The sequence below is a fragment of the Phalacrocorax carbo genome, chromosome 2 (genome assembly GCF_963921805.1).
Source record: "Phalacrocorax carbo chromosome 2, bPhaCar2.1, whole genome shotgun sequence".
In the NCBI taxonomy this organism is placed as follows: Eukaryota; Metazoa; Chordata; class Aves; order Suliformes; family Phalacrocoracidae; genus Phalacrocorax; species Phalacrocorax carbo.
Genome location: NC_087514.1, coordinates 137,783,102 through 137,803,297, shown reverse-complemented (window position 1 = coordinate 137,803,297; position 20,196 = coordinate 137,783,102). Strand labels below are relative to the sequence as shown.

Genomic DNA, 20,196 nt, shown 5'->3' with positions numbered 1-20,196 from the left:
GCCACATCCCACACAGGGATTAGCACCCTGTGGAACTTGGGAAATTATAGACTCTATCTGTAATAGTACATATTATAAAAATACCTCCTGTTAATCTTAAAAGAGAGAAAGAGATAAGGCAGAAAAACATGGGCAGTATTAAACCAGTTGTCACTTCAACGTTATGTACGATTTCAATCTAATAAAAATTCAAGGGAGACCTGCACTGTTTTTAAGAGCTTTGCCAAGTGTATTAAAATCATATTACAATGTATGTTTAAGACCATTAATATCAACTTAAAATCTGCTGATTTTTATTAACTTTCCTTCAGTTTTCATTGGGGTAGAATAAACCAGAACAAGAAAAAGGAAAAGAGTTTTGCAAAAATTATATACATAATCACATATATCTCTCTCTCTTTCTTCAAATACAGTTTCTGTAATTGTACAAGTATGTGTTTTGGTGTTACACTAAGAGATATGTGTCTGCTCTGTGACTAGTTATCTCTTTATCAGTGGAAGATGCAAATGGGAGTTTGCAACATAAAAGTAGGCAAAATGGGAAAAAAAACAAACCAAAAATGCTTATAGAAAATGTATAGAAAGAACTATTCTATTCAGCAAAAAACACTACATCCTCTTTGCAGCTGCTCTACCAGCTATTACATGTCCTCTGGCAGAAAGAGATGTGTATAAGTATTCTGCCAAAAGTGATTGTTAGTCTCTCTCTTTTTTTTCTTAAAAAACTGTCTACTAGCACACAATGGATAAAATTACCTTCTTGACATGAAGAAGGACACAATGTCCAGTCACTGAATGGAGTCACAATACAGTCCTTCCTACAGGGAAGCAGACAAGGCCTCACTGTTTCTGGTCGGAGGCTCTCAGGGCATCTGAAAAAAAAAACCCGAAAAAGAAGCATTATCAAATAAACAATCATTCTGCAGTGAAGTGGTGAATCATGAGAGGTATTGAATGCCTGCAGGCACACATGGGGAGTGTTAGTTGCCCAGAATTCACCAGGATTGAGCTCAGAAATAAAAACTGTTAGAATTTAAATATAGCTGGTGGAAGCAAGCCAAAACTGGTGCATTCTACACCTGGGGATTTAACTAAAAAAACCCCATGATTCCTCACTCGCCATTTCAGACTCTGCCTTTTCAGTGTTATTTTCAAGCTTCCAAATTATTATGAAAAAAGCCATATAGTTTAGCTTAGCAAAATACATTTTTAGCTCTTCATAAATTTACCAGAAACATAAACTCTGGAAGGAGGCATATTTAAAATAAATAACTTTGCTAACGCAGGAACAAATAGGTATAATCTCGCCATGATTATGACAGAACCCAGAAGAGGGTTTGAAACTGCCAGATCAATGAGACTGTGAAAGACTGTCAGAAAGGACAGAAAGCCTTCCTTGTTTTAGGAAGAGGCTTGATCAGCATATAAAAGGGACTGTTGGACTGCCACATATGGGATTCATTAACCCAAGTGATTTTCCCCCGTTCTGTGTTCCTATTATTTCATCAAGGACAAACAAGACTCTATGCTGCAATACTTGTTTTCAAAATGATGCAGTAACTCTTGCAGAAGTACTGCAAATCTTTAAAATAATTTCAAAATGAATATTGCCCTAAAAGTGCACAGAATGTGGACTGACAGTGGATTACATAAAGATATAAGAAAAACTTCACATCTATATTTTAGAATTTTCTGGCTCATTGCAGAAAAATGTTGCTATGACTAGCTTTTCCTCTTGTGGCTGCTGGGTATCTTGGACCAGAGAGATGAGAGACCAATTTCATATTTGAATTGGATCAGCTGGGGAAGCTTCGCTTGTGTGAGGCATCTTTCTTGCCAGGCTGAAGGGAGCACAAGCAAGTCTAATGATGAGCTACCAAGAAAATGTTGTCTCCATGGTCAATGGAGAACTACGCCTGTGTCACTGTGGGAGGACAAGAAGGGGGAAAGGAGAAGAAAAGCTGAGCTGCAGCTTCCCAGGAATATGTTCTTCGTCAATACCACTTGCAGGTTCAAGGTTTCAGTTGGTTCTGTCTGCATTTTCCTGTTAATACACATAAAATTCTCAGAGTATGATCCTTCACTGTGAACCTGCACCAATTTCTTGGTGCTCCCTTATAAAGACATCTCCACTCTTTCTCTTTTCTCCCCTAAAATACCAGTGTGAAAGACCATGAAATATTATAGCTATAGCAACATAAATCTCCATCACCCCTCCATAAACTCTCTACATTTTTAAGTCAAATTGTGCCTTGTTTCTATGTGATTCATAAAATCAGATTATGTATGCACCGGTATATTATATATGGTCAGGTACACGTTAAAAAAACATCTGTGGCCAATCATATACATTGACTACACTTTCAGAAATTTTCTCTAGGTTAAAATTCAAAATGCTTCTGAAAAGTATTGAACATTGGCTTTTTCCTTAAGGAACAACAGAAATTGTAAGCATACAAACCAGTCTGAATTATACACATTCACTGTTTCACTGAGAACTTCATCTTTCAGTAGCACTGAACATTACTATTCCTCTTCAGATCCTTGGGCAAGGCAATTAGTTCAATTAGAACACCATTTCTATCTTTTATATTGTTTGTACTTAGTATATGTGGCTTAAAGCAAGGTATTGATTTTTTTTGCAGTCCTTACTCAAGGTCAAATTAAACAGAAGAGATACAAGCTGAAGTCTGTAACTTGTGAGGTAGATAAGGCCAATAATATTGATTGTATCATACCAGAGTAATCCTTTTTATTAAGGGGAGTTTAAAACAAGGTTCCTATTTACATTTTCATGTTAAATGTCCGGTTCTTTAAAAACGATTCAGTGATTTTAATATGACAATTTGAAGGATCAACCAAGACTTCTTTTCTCATTTCACAGGATTCATTTACAACACAATAAAACATCCCTTCTCCCAAAAGTTTAAGGTCAAATCAAAGGCAGACACATTAACAGCAGATTTAAAAAGGAAGATAAATCATTAGAGGTTTTTTTTAAGTGTAAAATGAGTACCAAATAAAAGATGTAACGGTATATTGACTGAATAGAAGAGCAACTTAATGCAGATATACAACAATTTAGATTACTGAATGTGCTGGCATTATTCCCCATATTTCCATTTAAAGTAAATTAGGAATAAGTCTACTCCTAAATAAAGCAACAAATGGCAGGAACTGTGCAAATATTTAGTGTGAGAACAGCTGCCTCATGAACTTTCTGAACAACCTCTGATATCAGCTATTCCAGCTTTGAATCTGTTCTCGGAGGGATATATTTACAGACTGCCAAACTATATGAAGATATTATCAAATGCATTTTACTAGCAGCTAATCTGTATTTAACTCTGGTCTTATATTAAACTGCAAAATTAAATCATTGGTCCAAAGGGATCTTTTAGAAAAACATGTATATTGGGGGGAAAAATCCTCACAAAGGTTGTCAAACTACTGTTCAAACTAATGCCGTCAGAGTTGTACTATACTCGACCTCCTCAACCTGCTTCTGAGAAGATGCACTTACATGGGTTGTCCTTTATTTAGATCCCAAACAGTATTTTTTCATGGAACTGCACTAATCCATATAGCGCACTCCTTGTTTGGAGGTCCCACAAGGATCTTTGAAATGGTGCTGCACTGCACACCACACACATGCCTCAAGACCTCTGTCTCAACTCCTCCTGGTGATGGCAAGGAGCCAACTGGATTTAGCAGTCAGCTGTCGGCAAAATCACCACTGTAAATATCACCCATACAATCAATAGTGAGAAAGATATTTTCTCATCCTTCTGTAGCTTCAGTTTTGTATTTTTAAAAGATTAATTGTTCCTTCATAAGAACACAAATATGGGGGTCTTTCTGTCTTTGCATGCAGTCATTTGCGATATAATACAGAGCAGTAAAATCCAAAGATAATTACAGTATGAAGATTTTTTTTAAGATCTTTACTTTTTTGGGCCCACTTGTCCCACGTTGACCCTCACACAGATGACCTTTCTTGTCTGCATCCCCACGGAACAGGTGGCCTCCCCGTTCCAGCTGGCAGAGGAGTTGAAAGCAGAGACAGACGTATCCTCTATGCACTGTCCCCATGGGCCGGTCTGCCAATGATACACAGTGCAAGAGTGTTCGTTACAGCTGCGCGTTTCCTGTAGGGCACTACTATTTGGGCACTGTATTCCTCCTGGAACAATAAAACAGGGCAAAAGTTCATGCAGTGGAAGTTAATAAAGTGTTTTATTAAAAAAAAAATAATCCAAATGAAAAAAAAAAACCAACCACAAAAACACAACAAACCAAACCAACACTTTGAAATGTTATTAGTTGTATACTGTCACTTTGATCACATGAAAGAAATGTTATTTTTTCCCTCCTCTTCATATGCCCAGTATGGACTTTGACAAACTTCAGCCAACAGACTACACAGAACAGCATGTACATGGACAGTAAATGTAAATGTGTACAATAAGGATGCCAAGATAAGCATAACTTCTTCAACACATTAATGTGCTTGGACTAATGTACAGCCTTTATATTTTGGGGTACTCTAAAAGAGACTGGAAGGGATCCCATGAGGAGGTATGAAGGCTCTAGGCAGAAGAAATGGTTAAATATTCTAGTTATGCATATGTAGAGACCACTGTTTATGTCTAATTCACAGATCAATTAAAAAGCTTTTTGGAGCTCTTGTCCTAGCTCCCAGTGGATATTTATCCATTTTACGTAATTACCAGAGAGGATGGCACAGCTGGCAATTTCAGGTCCAGACTGAGATAATAAAGGCTATTGCAGGTAAAGATTAAAATTCATTCATGTGTCAATAATTGTGAAGAAAAGCTCAGATAATGCTACCTTTGTTGTGTCTAGTTTCAGATAGTATGTTCAGTTTCTTACATTCAAGCACTTCAAAACTAATCTGTCCTCCCAATCCTCCATGAGTAAAGAGGAGGTCTTTCCTACCAGACTTGACCATAGGCTACTAGATGTCTAGCCCTGTGAGTAGGCAGCATGCCTGCTCTGGTGTTACTAGACATACAGGATCTAGATTTAAGAATTAATTTCAACATTCATGGCCTACACGGGAACAACAGGACTCCTAACTCCAGATGATAGAAAGCTAGGAGAAATCTAAGTAACATTTTATTCTTTCCTAAAAGACAAGGACAGTAAGAAAGGTAACTAAAGAGAAGCTTTTTATTAATTACTACAGATGAACTATACCTGCTTTTCACTGAAAAGGAAAATATACGCTCACACCAAGAACATATCAGAGAGCATATTAGCCTTTCTATCCCACCGCTGAACTTAGATTGTCCTCTGGCCCTACAGAGGTGCAGGAGGGAAGGGGTTTTAAGCACACATTATTGAGACAAATTAAACAAACCACTAAATGTAATCAAAGAAACAATGGATAATTCAAGTACCCCAACACAGGTCAGTCAAGAGTCACAAGTGGTGAAAATACTTTATACCACAAGTTGCTTTTGTGGAACATCTAGATCTGCAGCAAACGTGAGGAAAGGGCCATTCTAGTGAAACCACAGGACAAAATCCAAATTCTCAAATTGTTTCCATAGAGATAATTTTAAATTCTGACTTTGGGCTAAAAATATTGATGGAACCAAGAAACAGTAAATATATTAACTGAGATGTCATGCCAAAGACGACCTAATCTTAAGTTTTGCAAAAGGCGATTAGAAAAACCTAAGAATATGTGAATGTAATGAAACAATGACTGAAAGGAAATTGGTTCTGGCTCAGAACGGATGCAACTCAAGTCTATCAGATTTGCTTTAAATACATGTTAATATGCATGGCACCAAGACAAAATGTGTCACATGCATTTTCTTTAAAAAGGACATTAAAAAATCAAATGGTAAAATGAAATTATGGTTATGTAATAAGTTTCAAAAAAGATATTCAATCAGCTTCCTTCAGGAAAAAAAATATCTTCCAGCTAACAGCAGGAGATAGGAATATAAGCAAGGAAATTAGGAAAGTGAATGTATTTAAAAAAAGGAAAAAAAATCCAAGATAGTAAAGTCACAAATTATTTGGCATGGGAGAGAAAACTGATCCACATGAGAAGGAGTTTAGACATTTCCCCCAGTACAAGGGTTCAAAAAAGGAGAATTAGAGGAGATAAGGAAGGTTACTAAATTATTTCTTTACATCTGATGTTAGCTCAAGAAGAAACACAAGGGAAATATTTAAGCAAATTCATAAATTAAAGGGGGTGGTGGTGTGGGAAGAAATGTTACCCCAGGAATGGATGCCATAACCACCGGTTCCTAAGGCATTTGAGAATAAAGTGACAATTTAGATTCAGTTTTGACAGCTATGCAGGAAGGTATATTCAGGGAAAAAATGAGTGACATTGACTTGTAAATGAAAAACATTGGGGCATGAATGTTTACAGCTCAGTAGGAATCCAGTTCTGTTCAGATGAAACCAGTAGTTAAAAAAACTATGTAAAGAATCAACACGATGTGGAAATAATATTACTGAAATACGAAACAACTATCACTAGTACTAAATTTTTGTAATACTAAAAAATATACTATTTATTTAAAAATCAGTGTGCCATTCTCTCCAGGTAAACAGCGCTCCCTTGTGCTCCCTCAAATTAAAACAGGTACAGAAAAAGCAGAAGGGGTTGGAAAACTGGCAGTCAGAGATGCCCTTTATAACATCTGCATAGGAGTAACAAGATCAGGGCTGCTCAACTTCAGGAGCATTTCACCAAATAAGGAGAGGTTTGACAGGAATATAAAAATTAATGAGTATCACAGAAAAAGATATAGATGTTTGATTTTATCAGAATACATGAAGAAGGGACATACAATACTAAATATCTTTCACATAATATATGATTAGATGACTGTAAATAACTGCTTGGCAGTAGTAAAAATATTCATTTCAAGGTACAAAAAACAGGTGGAGCTGATGCATTTCTTTTTGGTTTTGGATACTTAAGCAAAGCACACTTGGAAATGAAAGGCTAGCTTTACAGAGGGACTTTGCCTATTCCTCATAAAACAGCAGAGATATGAAGGTAGTTTCCTTGAATGCTTTTACAGAATTGTGATATGCTTAGCTTGCTTTTCTGCCAGATTTGGAGCTGTTAATGGGTAAGACATCTCACTCTAGGATATTCAAGGATTGGATTTTATAAGTCTTTTTTTTGTGACACTGTCATGATAACTTCCAATTTCAAAATTATTAACATTTTTAAAGTATTTAGGATAATTTTAATTAATAATTTTGATATCACTAATTTTACAAATGCATATAATTTTATATATGAATTTCAAAACAGCTAGAATAATCCTAAAGTTTGAGAAAACAGATGTGACTGAAGTGCCTCTTTAATCTAGAGAGTGAGTATTACTCATTTCTTTGCCTTAGGAATGACGGACATGGTCACTACGTGCACACCATTAACATATGAACAAAGACTGCCCTGTGGGTGCAGATCTGTTCCAGTTCTGCAAACATTCACACTTCCTCACCTGGTGCATATCAGTTATACAAACCAGTCACCCTTGTCCTATAATACACAACAGGACAGGAGTTAGGGTGCACCCATGGGAGATGAGAAGTCTGTCCTCAAGTCCTTTCTCAGATAGGATTTGAATCCCAGACCTCACACTCCAGGCAGAAATTTGAACTGAGGGGGCTCCTGAGCAAAAGGGGAAGCACAGTAATGTTCTCTTCCCTGGCTCACCTTCACACGCAGGTGGCAGGTCACTTTGCAAGTCTAGCCTGAAAATTCAGGTTCCCCAGTTCCAAAATTAAGTGGGGCTTTTTATTCCTGTTTCAGCTGAAATCAGTTAAAACTCAGGAAAATCCCTGTCTTCTCCAAAACTGATGCTTTAGTGAATAAGCCAGGAAAACAATTACTCAGTTCTATGCTTTCAGATTTAATTACCAAGCCAGGAAAATATAAAATTTAAAAGCAAACAAACTGAGTAAGTGTAAGAAGAGCAAACACATTAAAAAGCCCTAAGTATAACTGTTCTTTTGCAACTATGAAGTCAAAGTGCGCTGGAATTTTAACAGGAATAAAACTTTAAAGCATATCAACCATAATTTGCCTAGAGTTAAGAAGAAACCCCTTTGATCCAGCTATTCCTTACACGTTCAGTAAATCAATCTTGCAAATATATGAGAAGTATGAGCTATCAGCCCCTGTCAAACAGAATACCTGGTGAGCTGGACAACTGATATGCTATACTAACTCAGTGATGTTTAATAGTCTGTGATATATGATGTCACACTAAATAGTCCTTCTGACATTATATTTTGCTAATCTATGAACACACAGTAGCCACAGTAAGGCATTGCCATCCATATGCAGCCCTGCCCTATGAGAATATTTCAAACAAAATTGTCTTTCACTCTCATTTAATTAAATTAAATTTCTTAATCAGATTATTTTCTTCTTCGTATTTGACTTGTGGGATTTTTTTTTTAATCTTTGGTTTTCCAAAATGCATATCAGTCATTTACTACTGACAAAACTTGGAATGTATCCACAATATTAGTGTTATGCTGTATGACACTGATTTCGCAGTGTCAATCAATGGCAGTGTATAATCAATACAGAATCAATCTGCATATCTACTATTTACTAAAAAATTAAGACTCATTTAGTACATTTTAGTCCCAGGTCATGGCCTATGTAAAGTAGTCTTAGTGGGTATCACTAATTATGTAAGATTTATTGTAAGCAGAAAATAAAAAATTAAAAGAAATATTAAACAGAAAACAAAAATAGACGAACCCTACATTCAGCAGAGATAGTCTGAGCTATATACGATGCCTTTACTAGACTTATGCAGGACAACTATATGGTGTACCCAGTAACATCATTATGTCCTCTGCTGTCATTTTAAATTTTGAGACAATGACTTTCCTAGGCTTCTTACTGTACCATGAAGATGTATTTGACACTGACACAAATGAGCTACCACTATAGGCAGGCTCACAGACAAGCAAATTTATAAATCACTTCACCTTTCAAACCTTCAAGCTGAGGACAATGATCTCAGAAAAGATATCAAAAATGGTTATTGTGACACCAGTTTCCACATGAAGTCATCTCACAAACCACAGAAAGTCTTTATCCTGAGGAAAGAGACCCCTCTCTGTCTCTCCAGTGAATGCAAGTAAATAAGCCTATCCCAGATGTGCATAACCACACGGTGCTTGAGGCTCTGCAGCGTATGGCTTGACCATGTGGAAGAGGTGTTGTTCTGAATGATGAAATGCTGATGAGAGGGCATACGGCTGAGGTCAGCTCCTGGCTCGAGCAGAACTCAGTGTGGTGCTGGAGGGGCAGTCATATTCCAGAGCTTGTCAGGAAACTTTGTCACTACTGTAATCTACATATGGCTTCAATTTTTTCCTGTAAAGCTATTCTTGCCACCAAGGAATTATTATAATACTACTGAATTATTCCTATTCTAACTCATCCAGGAAAATAGATTATACTGTGCCTGTTTCCTGGTGGCCAGTTATGCTAATTTGGTGGTTTCTTCAAACCAATTCGGCAGCTTAGCTGGGAAGTAAGAAGGAAAATAAGGCCTTAAGTGTGAAATGACATAGCTCTATCACTAAAATTCATCTGCCAATATTAAGAAGCAAAATGACAGAATACAGTATTTTTTATTTCAAAGAGGAGCGAAACTGAACAATCACAGACAATACTTCGATAAGAAGCCATCTGAGATCCAGATAAAAAAACCTATTTCAAATGTATTTACAGACCCGCAAAAATTTCAATGGGGTGTTCACATTTAAGTACCCCAATGAACAAGAATTTAGCACTTCAGACACTTTGAGGGACTGCAATATTCCTTGTGTATGCAATGCCTGCAATGCTTTGTTCTTGCTGGGCTTTTAGACTGAATTCTCTATGACTAGGCAAAAGGATGCATGTAATCAAGGACTCACAGTGATAAACCTGGACTCCTCATGTCGTCTTAGAAGCCAACTCTAGCCTTATTCATAGATTGGCAACAGACGCACATTCTTTCATTAGTTAATGTCCAATCCTGATATTGTAGGAATTTTATATGTTTATGTACATATATATATTTGTCCTATTGTGTTCTGAATAAAAACTCTCCAATATCATGGCTATGTTATACAGGAATTACTATGAAATGGCTTACCGAACCTGGTCTGTCTCTCATACCCACAGTTCAAGGAAAAGTTCAAAAATCCAAAAGGGAACACCTGTTCACCGGAACAGAACTGATAGCTATTTTCAGAACTCAGTTTTAATGTGTAAATGGAATTATTGGTCTTACATTTATGAGATGGGATTTTTAGTTACACAACATTTACAGAATTTTCAGCAACAGTAATGTGCATTTTTTATAAGCTCTGAACAGAACTGAGAACTGCATGTTTCCTAAAAAAGGTTCATGTTGAGCTTGCTTTTTATTTCAGCAGAATACAGACTTTCAGATATATTAATATGGTCTGTGCCCCAGAACATAAAATGACCTCCCAGCACCAACTACACAATCAGTGTTTTACGTTTTGGCAACACTGCTGATCTCTGCCATGCAATTCTGGAGGTGAAAAGTCATTCAGTTATTTGTCACGCAGCAGATGACTAAAAGGCATAAGACACGTATGAGGAGAAAGATGACAATAACTCTAATTTCAGTGAAGCATAAAAAATAAAATCTAAACTGATACTTTTTGAATATAATACAAGCAAAGGTGAAAAGTACCTTCCAGCTAGACTTGTAATGGTATTCTAAGCCTTGGAAGGTTCTTTTATTTGTTTATATATTTTATTCTCTGGAGTTTGTACAGAGTGCAAAGGAGCAGGGTGTTGAAAATATCTGACCAAGATGTGAGTGAATTGCTGTAAGCTAGGTAGACATACCAGATTGTATCCTTAAAAAAAGCACAGAATAACCTCATCTTGGAACAGTGGTGAAGAGGCCAGGGTTCGAGCAAAGCTGAAGCACAACAACATCTAGGTAATGAGTTGGCTTTCTCGGCAGTAGTTTAGGGATCTCTTCACTACTGCCTGTGTAGTTTGAGATCCGCCAATCTTTGTGGTCATCCAGTGCTGGTTCTGATCATTGGGCAATAGACATAAATAAAATTCATACACCTAAAATCCAGCTTATGCTTAACTGCTTTGCTGCATCTACAGCCTTGTAAATTATCCTAAGATGTGTTAAGTACCAAAGTCAGAATAAAAGGGGTGCTTTTTAAAAAGCAGCATAGAAAAGTGGAATCATTTTCTGGAGTAATTTAGGTTTCCAGTTCTGTGGCATGCTTGTCAGGATGTTAAATGTCCATTTGACACACTATAAAATAAAAGGGACAACATAAAAATAATTTTGTTTGTAATTTTAAGAGCATTTCTACTTTGTGATATAGATCCATATAAGTAATTTATTATTTGAATCACCGACTAAAAGGAGTATAGCTCTAATTGCCTCTTACACTGGTAGCAAAGGTCCCTTTCAGGGAAAAGTTTGAAAGTACCTGCTCTGCTACCTATATTTTTACGGTTACCTGAATGATGTCATATACACAGTATACTTTTAGCAATGAAATTAACTGTGTTTGCAAACAAAGAAGTTTTTTAGTATATGATGAAGCCTGTCCCTTTCTTTCACCATTTCTCAGAAGGGGTGTTCTGTTTCACTACTTCTATACGTTACAGGTTTCACTCTTCAGCTAAATTTCATTTCAACACTGAATTAATATAATGCTTAATGGTTTTAAAGAATCAAAACACACACGCATCCTTTTATATTGAAGGCATTTAAATTTACCGTCAGTAATAAACACAAATAAACGTTTTCCAAGAACTCGTTGGTGACTATGTCTCCTTGCTGCCAATGTTGCACAAGGCATTTTACCAGTTGGAACCCAACGTGGCCGTTTTAGAACCACGCTCCGTATAGAATAAATTTGGTCTATTACCCCCCCAAATACTTAAGAACAAAACAAAACCATTTATGGGAAGCATGGAAAATCATCAAAGAATAGACATGAACCTATATCTAAAACATTTTTCTTCTTCTTTATATTGCAGCTTTATACTGCAGCTCTTTGCATTTGCTGCAGATGCTGCACAAGGACCATTTGCATGAATGGAAACAATTAACATGAGTGAGAATTTGCAGATCAAAACCAAAGTCTCACTATGAATAAAAATGTTAATGGGATAACATTAGTTACCAATTCGAACTAAGAAGCTACAAAAGCCATTTGTTAGCATTTGAACCCATTAAAGCTCTCAGCTTTTCAGCATTCATACTTATATCCTTCCTCATTGGACCTAAATTATAGCCAGGGTTACTAACAATCTCTATAAATATCTTTCATAGATATATGAGTAGGATAAATCATCTGCCTTGTTTAATTTTAAAAGAAAACAGGAAAACCATATATTCAAAATCAAAACAGTCATATTATGAATAATAATAAAAAGCAACATTAACTGAAACAAGCAAAATAAAATCTCTTCTTTAAAACAGCTTTAGGTACCATAAGTAAACACAGGATAAGCATTTAAATATTTTTTCTATATTGAAAAAAAAAAACAGAACTCCATCTAAAACTTCGTTTCTGTTGATCAAGAAATTTGACATTGCAAAGACAGTTGAGAATTCACAATCACAGAAGAGTCTGCAAGAGTATGCGACCTTACCTTCACCTGCATACGCCAGAATGGAGCGGGCACGCATCTGCTTCCCTTCTGTGGTTTTGCCGGAGCAGGTGTGTGAGCAGGAGGACCATGCAGACCACATGCTGAGCACACAGTCCTTTGGGCATGGAGCTTCGCAGACAACCGGGATTGGGTAGATTGCATCTCTACACAGCTGTCTGTCAACCTCTTCTCCTGGGAAAGAAAAGGCCAGTAGCAGTCTATCATTTGTTAAATTAACTTAAAATGAGCAATCTAGTCCAGATGGGCACACAAATAAATTAGATTCTGTTCTTCTATATAAACAAGGTAAATAGATTTTTTATTAAAATGACTTGTCTCCTCTGCCTTGATTCTAGAAGAATACGCTTAAACCTAGTTTTATTTTATATTCTGCTGAATTGAATGCCAGCCTGGGTGGTCTTTAGGCTTTCATTTTTTCAATACATATTTGATTCCACAGAAAAACCTAATGTGAATAATAGAGCATATGATATACCTATAGGAAACTGTATACATTGAAATGCATGCAATTGATCACCTAATATTCATCCATGTTTGTGGGAGAAGGAGAAAAGTACCTTAACTTCCAGCTCAGCCAGTTATAAAATCCACAATTCATCCTTTGAATTGCAGCTATGCATCCAAATATGAAGTGTTGCAGTATGCTGCAGTCAGAGTGACTTGTTTGGTTAGAAAAACCTTCATTTGTTAGCCAAGCCAGTAACATATCAGTCTGTGTGTCATGGAAGTATACAAGGATCTATGTATCTGTATTCTGTCACAACAATGTACACGTTTCATTATAACAAAGAGATCCAGGCTGGTATAAATTGTTTCATTAAATAGTAGCTAGTGTTTAAGGGCTGCTTTTGTAGGGAAATCATGGGAGCACTGTGTCTGAGATTTGTGTGAACTGCACCCTAATCACAAAGTGGTTAGTTCTGTAAGGTGACATATGATTTCCTGATCAAATCAGTTAATATCCATTAAGTGAGGAATGAGCAAATGACCACATATTCAGAGGTCAATAAGTCTCACTGACAGTGACATAAACCTCAGGATAAATCTTCACTTTGGAGCAGATGGTGGGAAAAAAATGAACAAAGGAGGGAGAGGTTTGGAGTCACTGTTTCAGAATTGCAGCCCTGTGTTGGTTTTGGCTGGGATAAAGTTAATTTTCTTCACAGTAGCTAGTATGGGGCTGTGTTTTGGATTTGTGATGAAAACAGTGTTGATAACACAGGCATGTTTTCATTAGTGCTGAGCAGCGCTTACACAGAGTCAAGGCCTTTCCTGCCTCTCACCCCACCCCACCAGAGAGCAGGCTGGGGGGGCACAAGGGGTTGGGAGGGGACACAGCCAGAACAGCTGAGCCCAACTGACCAAAGGGACATCCCACACCATATGGCGTCATGCTCAGCATATAAAGCTGGGGGAAGAAGGAGGCATGGGGGGACGTTCAGAGTGATGGCATTTGTCTTCCCAAGTAATGGTTATGCATGATGGAGCCCTGCTTTCCTGGAGATGGCTGCGCACCTGCCTGCCCATGGGAAGGAGTGAATGAATTCCTTGTTTTGCTTTAGCTATAAAAATGTCCACCTCAGACCATGCGTTTTCTCACTTTTACTCTCTGATTCTCCCCCTCATCCCACCATGGGGGAGTGAGTGAGCGGCTCTGTGGGGCTTAGTTGCTGATGAGTTAAACCTCAACAAGCCTTGTTATCATACAAACCAATTCCAGAAAGTGCTTGCAAAGAAAAGCACCAGGAACTGAGCAGTAGCACAATATGTAATGCCAGTTACAAGGAACTGTGAAAAAGCTGCACCTAAGAGCACACTGGACTTCTGAGGCCCTATAATCATATACAACCAAGGCATGGAAAGAGCCATTCTCATTCATTAACATGAATTTTTTTTTTTTTAAGTTTTCAGAAAAGCATAGCATTTTTAAATCATCTGAATGCCTTTGCGAGCTTTTATATGATCCTTGCTGGACTAGGGCATAAAATTTTCTGTGAATTATGATCCATCAACAGAAACATCATTGAAGCAAACGTGATTTCAATGGCACTGAACAGGAGTGTCTACACCATTGCACTTGCTACAATCCATCATTTCAACCTTTTGTTTTAATAGTGTCAACAAAATAGTGTCTCATCAAGATTTGCAATGAACATAACTCTTCAATACAACAAAACACTTGTTAGAAATAATCATTAAATACTCTATGATTTAATGATAAAGAAATCAGCCAGTGTTAATAACCACCACCTCAATTCTGAAAAGCTAATTCAGTAAGCACTGTGAATGCTGTAAATGAAGCCAAAGATCTACAAACACTGCTTTTCCCAAGCCTCAAATTAGGATTTCATTGCTTAATAGAATAATAATAAAATGAATCAAACACTAATCTAAACAGAAAGTACATTTTTGTCCTTCAAGTTTTACAGAGTCTTAAAACCTGTCAAACAAGAATCTCTGATAAACTGAGATCCTGAAAATAGGATGTTCTTTAGTACTAGTGACATGAGTCCCAGAATTAATAATGACCAAATTCTTTATAAAAAGAGGAAAAGATGAACGCCATCCATCCAATATTGTATCCCTTTAACCAGTGTCAAATATTTTATTCATACAAAATCTTTAGGCACAACAGAACTGCAAACATCAATCTTCCTTGGCTCTGCAAAGCAGGGGAAGTCCTGCAGCTCATGCTTTTAAAATAGTCTAAAGTAGTCATAATCATCTGAATTATAAAGACCTTTGAGATCAAGTCAGTTTCAATAGCTGTATTTTCCCATATTAAAAATACAAATTTGAGTTCTGCCAAAGGCTTCATAGATCTCCCACATCAAGTTCTGTTTCCCTCACTGGACTCAATCTTTGCATCAATTGCTTCTTTCTTGTATCTCAGGTCATCACATTGTGACACCAAAGCAGGAGGGATTCCTGCCTGCTTCATTAGAACAGCACATGTTCAGGTCGAAGGACAAGACGGAGGAACAGAATGCAAACTTCTTTTCCAAACAATAAAAAAAAAAAGCTAGAAAAGGTGTGAACCCTACTCTCAAATTCTTCCATTGCCAGGTAAGACTCAATGAGGTAAACTGCTGGGACACTTTCATACCTTGCAAGAAATACTACTATTACAATAAAGTATGTCATAGTGTAAATACACAATAATATACTGAGTTTCTTTATCCCCTGCCAACTAAGATGCTGTTAACTTGAAAATGAAGCTAAATTTGGGGTCACAGTGAGAAACTGCATTAAATCAGTTTCAAGTCTGAGTTTATATAGTTTATATTTCAAACAAACAAACAAACAAAAAAAAGCATTCATTCTCCCAAAATCAAAGCCCTCTTTATCCTTTGCTTTTACAGAGGAAGTATTATTGAAATATGTATTTTCCATATTAGCATTTAGTTTTTGTCAACTGTCCAGCTCTTATCTGATTAATTCAACAGCATAGATATACAGTTGGAAGGAATGTTTTATAATGATTACTTCTTACCTTCAGGGAGATATTTTATTTTGACTAAATTGTTTCTGACATTTCACTAATGATTTTATGAACAACTTGACCTTTGTTGTCTTCCTCTTTAAAGTGCACAGTGTAGCCAACTACCAGGAACCACTCACCCATACACTGGGAACAATGCCAATGTAGAGACTAAAGCTACTTATGAAAAGTCCCATTTGAAAAAGTTTGTCTTGTGTAGTCTACAATTTTATTTGAACTTTATAGGTATACATTTATGTTGCACAAGAGTCAAAGACAAAACTCCAAAAACACGAGTCAAAGGTCCCTGACCTGAATTATTTATACTGTAAGCAACAGAATGACAAAAAGTAAAAACCAAAAAGACAAAAATAGAACATGACATTTCCATCAAGAAAACTCTTCACCATTTATCAGTTGATTTGTTCATTAAACTGTGGAATGCAGCGATAATCCATAACCAGAAACAGTGTCTATGTAGCTGAATGATATTTCTTATGCAACAGATGCCCATTTTGGGCTAAACTATCCAAATTGCACCAAAGGGAGTGACTGCAGGTAGAAATGGCAGGAGGTAAAAGAGGGTTTCTTTTTCAAGGATTTAAAATGTCAAAAACTGTTTGAAGCTTTGCTGGGATTTTTTACAGACTTGTATCACCAAAGAGTGACAATGAGAGTGTCTTTCAAATCCACATCTCTTCCTTGAACGGTTATCAGCAAAGCAAGTCACTACATTAAAACCTCCTTGTAGCCTTCTTGGTGTGAAGACCTAGTATGTGTGCACGCACAAGAGCCACTAGGGAACTACTCAACTATTTAATTGCTTTAAAACAAACAAACAAACAAACAAACAAACAAAAACACACCAAAAACCAAACAAACCAAACAGAAAACCCCAACAGGCAAACTTTTACAGATGAAAGTGAGGTAGCTTGTGGAACTGGGTAACTGCAGGAGCAACTGGCTAACTGTTCATAAATATCAGACTGTAATCATGTCACCATTCTTGTTTTATTACATTCACAAAGCCAATATGGTATCCATGAATATTTTGGTGTGGATGCTAAAGGTTGAGCTAGACCACAGAAGACCTATGTTCTATCTTTAAACGTAGTTGAATCATGTCACTCCTTTGTGATGTTGTTTACTCATCTGTAAAATGTATCTGTTATTTAAGTTTCTTGTAGAATGCTTTAGGATGTTTCCAATGGGAAGCATTCCCAGAGCTGGTACCATGACAGAGACATGGCAAGGAAGCCTTCTTGCTTACTGTGCATCTTTTAATATGATGCATGCTTCAGTGCACAGTAAAAAATTGCTGTCAAATTCTGACCTGTAGTAAACGGAAAGGCGAGTGCTTAACAGAGGGCAAAATTTTTTCAAAGCCTTAAAGTGAACAGTAAAATCATTGCAAAATTCAATGAGGCATAGAGCACAACTGAAAAAAAAATCAGCATAAAATGAAAATGCTGCTGGGGACCTACAAAATAAGGCAATGAATTTGGACTCAGTTCTCTACCTTTCTCAGCTGATGCCTCTCTTAGCAGCTTTCTTGTCTTGCCACTGAAGCTGAGAAGGAGGCACGCAATGTGTCATCCATTGGAAAACCACTGGGCACTTGAAATACTTGGTAAGGCACCCCAGAGCCCAGTTTTCAAAGTGCTCTGGGTTTGTGGGTAAAGAAGGCCTTGTTCTTATTCAATTGCCTTCAATAATGCCTCTGAGCATGGAGGCTGCAGGAAAAAAAATGCAGTTAGTTCGCACAATGTTAAAATCTGTGAGCTGTGCTGGTTGCCATTTACTGTTTCCTTCCTTCCCTCTGTAGGAAAATAATGAACAGGAAAGTATTGCACTGCCTCCTGTATGGGTTGTAAGGCTGAAATGGCCAAGACTGTTCTTTATCTTGAATTCCCATGCAGTTTCTCATACACATTCTTCCCACACGAGGACCTATACGTGCCCTTACGCTGACTCTCTTGTCAGCCTTTAAGTGTGTTGAGTGACCTTTGGCTGAGGAGCCAAAGCTGCTGTGCAGACTCTGCCCATCAGGAACAAAATACGCCTATCTATATTCAAAACTCAGTAAAACAAGATCTGGGGTATGTGCTCAGACCTGTTTTTCATATGGAACTAACTTTAACCACTCTCCATATCCAAAGTTAGTAAAGCATGCACTTGTCCACTAAAAAGTTTGTACATGCTACAATTTTACAATTCTTCTGTTGTCCTATAGATATACAAAGATAGTTTGACTAGAGGAGGGGAAATGTTTTTTTTTAAAAATTTTCTTACAATTCTGAAATGCCCACATGTCTGTTTTAATTATAATTCAGAGCAGAAATAAGCAAAAAAAAAATCAGTCTAAAATGTAATTGTATCGAAGTTACAAGAACATCACAACTACACTGTGATAGTATAGAAAAAGCATTAATGAGTTTAACTGTCATTATTCTAATGAAAATACAAGAAAAAAAAACAAAATAAAGAAAACCACTGAAATAAGAGAAAACAGAAACTTACCCAAATTTGAAGTTCTATACTAGACTTTCATTAGTAATAACCTTGTCTATACATTGGCTGATTAGTCTAATGCAAAATGGGCAGTTCTTCACATTACAGAAAAGCTATTAAAATTATCACAAAACCATGTATTTTTCAGATGCTGGGACACTTTATATCTGCCAATAAGCAGGTAGTAACCAATCATCAGGATAAACGAACATTATCAGTCTAACTTCTAACACTACTGCATTTCTTTCAAATCTCTAAGCAATTCCCAGTCCCCAAAGTTTACCACAAAAGAAAAAAATCCTGTTGGCCTAGCATGAATTGTGACCACAAACTAACTTTTCCTTCCAAACCACAGTGCTGCAGCAGCAGTGTGGGTATTTTTTTTCCATGTTTCATAGTTCACTATGTTGTGAACTATGCATAGGAAAAAGTGAAGGCCCATAATATTTTCATTCCACTTCTGCCTTTTTGGATAATCAAGGCACTTGCTATCTGTGTTCCTCAAACCTTCACATCTTAATTCAATTTTATCAGAACTGCTGATTGGAAATTCAGTCTCCTACCATGACTGATTTTTTGGGGGGCAATTCCTTTTGTTTTCTTATTTGGTTGTGGGATTTTTTTTTTTTTATACAACAGGAACTCTCTGAGGAAAACTGTCTTTCTCATAGCAAGTCTCTAATTAAAATGCATACATACAACTGCCAAAGGCTGACCCAAATTTTTCAGTAAGGAGAATTTAGAAGTTAATCTCTGAAAACCTAATCAAATAAGCCACAGAAAGGGGAAACAATAATATTTACATGCAATTCATCATGTACCATGTTGTTTAGCCCAACAACCTTAAGAGTATTTGGAAGGAAAAAAAAGCAGCATGTGCAATGGTATTTGACTGACAGACAATTTTTGCTCTTGAATCAGGTTCAATACTTGTATATAACATAGACTTTGACAGACATTAGGAAACTTTAAATGTTTTATTAATCCCAGCAGCCTTCATAATATCTTGACAGTGTTTATTCATATCTGCTCCAAAGATAAAGCCTGTCAACATAAGCTTTAATGTTAGTAAAATGGCAGTCCTTGAAAACAGTAGCAGCACTATGCTACCTTGTTTGTAATTATTTTCTGTTCTCCTGCCTGAATGACCAGCTGTCAAAAAACCTCTCTGCATGAGGTAGGTTGGTAAATTTAAACATTTTGAGTAATTTTTAACATCTCTAATCACTGAACATAAAGGGACATTAACCAACAATTTATATTCCCAATACATTCTACTTCATTGGCTCTGAAGTTTTTCAACAAATAAAATGTGTTTGTGAAATTGTTGAAAAGATGGTGTATTTTTCCCTTGTATTATTTTATCAAGTGAAGTTTCTGCATTCATTTCTATTGCTTAGGTGCCTAGCTGGTAGCTCCAAGTGTTAAATCAGCTGCTAATTCCCTAATCACATGCCTTTCTCTCAATTGCTTTTTCTAAGTAGCATTT

The 20,196-nt window shown here is 36.7% G+C and overlaps 1 protein-coding gene across 1 annotated transcript in view; it reads right to left on the bottom strand.

The window, feature by feature from the left end:
- Nucleotides 1–20,196, bottom strand: part of THSD7A (thrombospondin type 1 domain containing 7A) — a 300,628-nt gene that overhangs the window by 66,740 nt on the left and 213,692 nt on the right. Inside the window, exons 9-11 of the mRNA XM_064444530.1 lie at nucleotides 12,695–12,886; nucleotides 3,949–4,183; nucleotides 757–872 (exon numbers count right to left, since the gene is read on the bottom strand). Of these exons, the coding sequence (XP_064300600.1) occupies nucleotides 757–872; nucleotides 3,949–4,183; nucleotides 12,695–12,886 (543 nt within the window). The remainder of the gene's footprint in view (nucleotides 1–756; nucleotides 873–3,948; nucleotides 4,184–12,694; nucleotides 12,887–20,196) is intronic.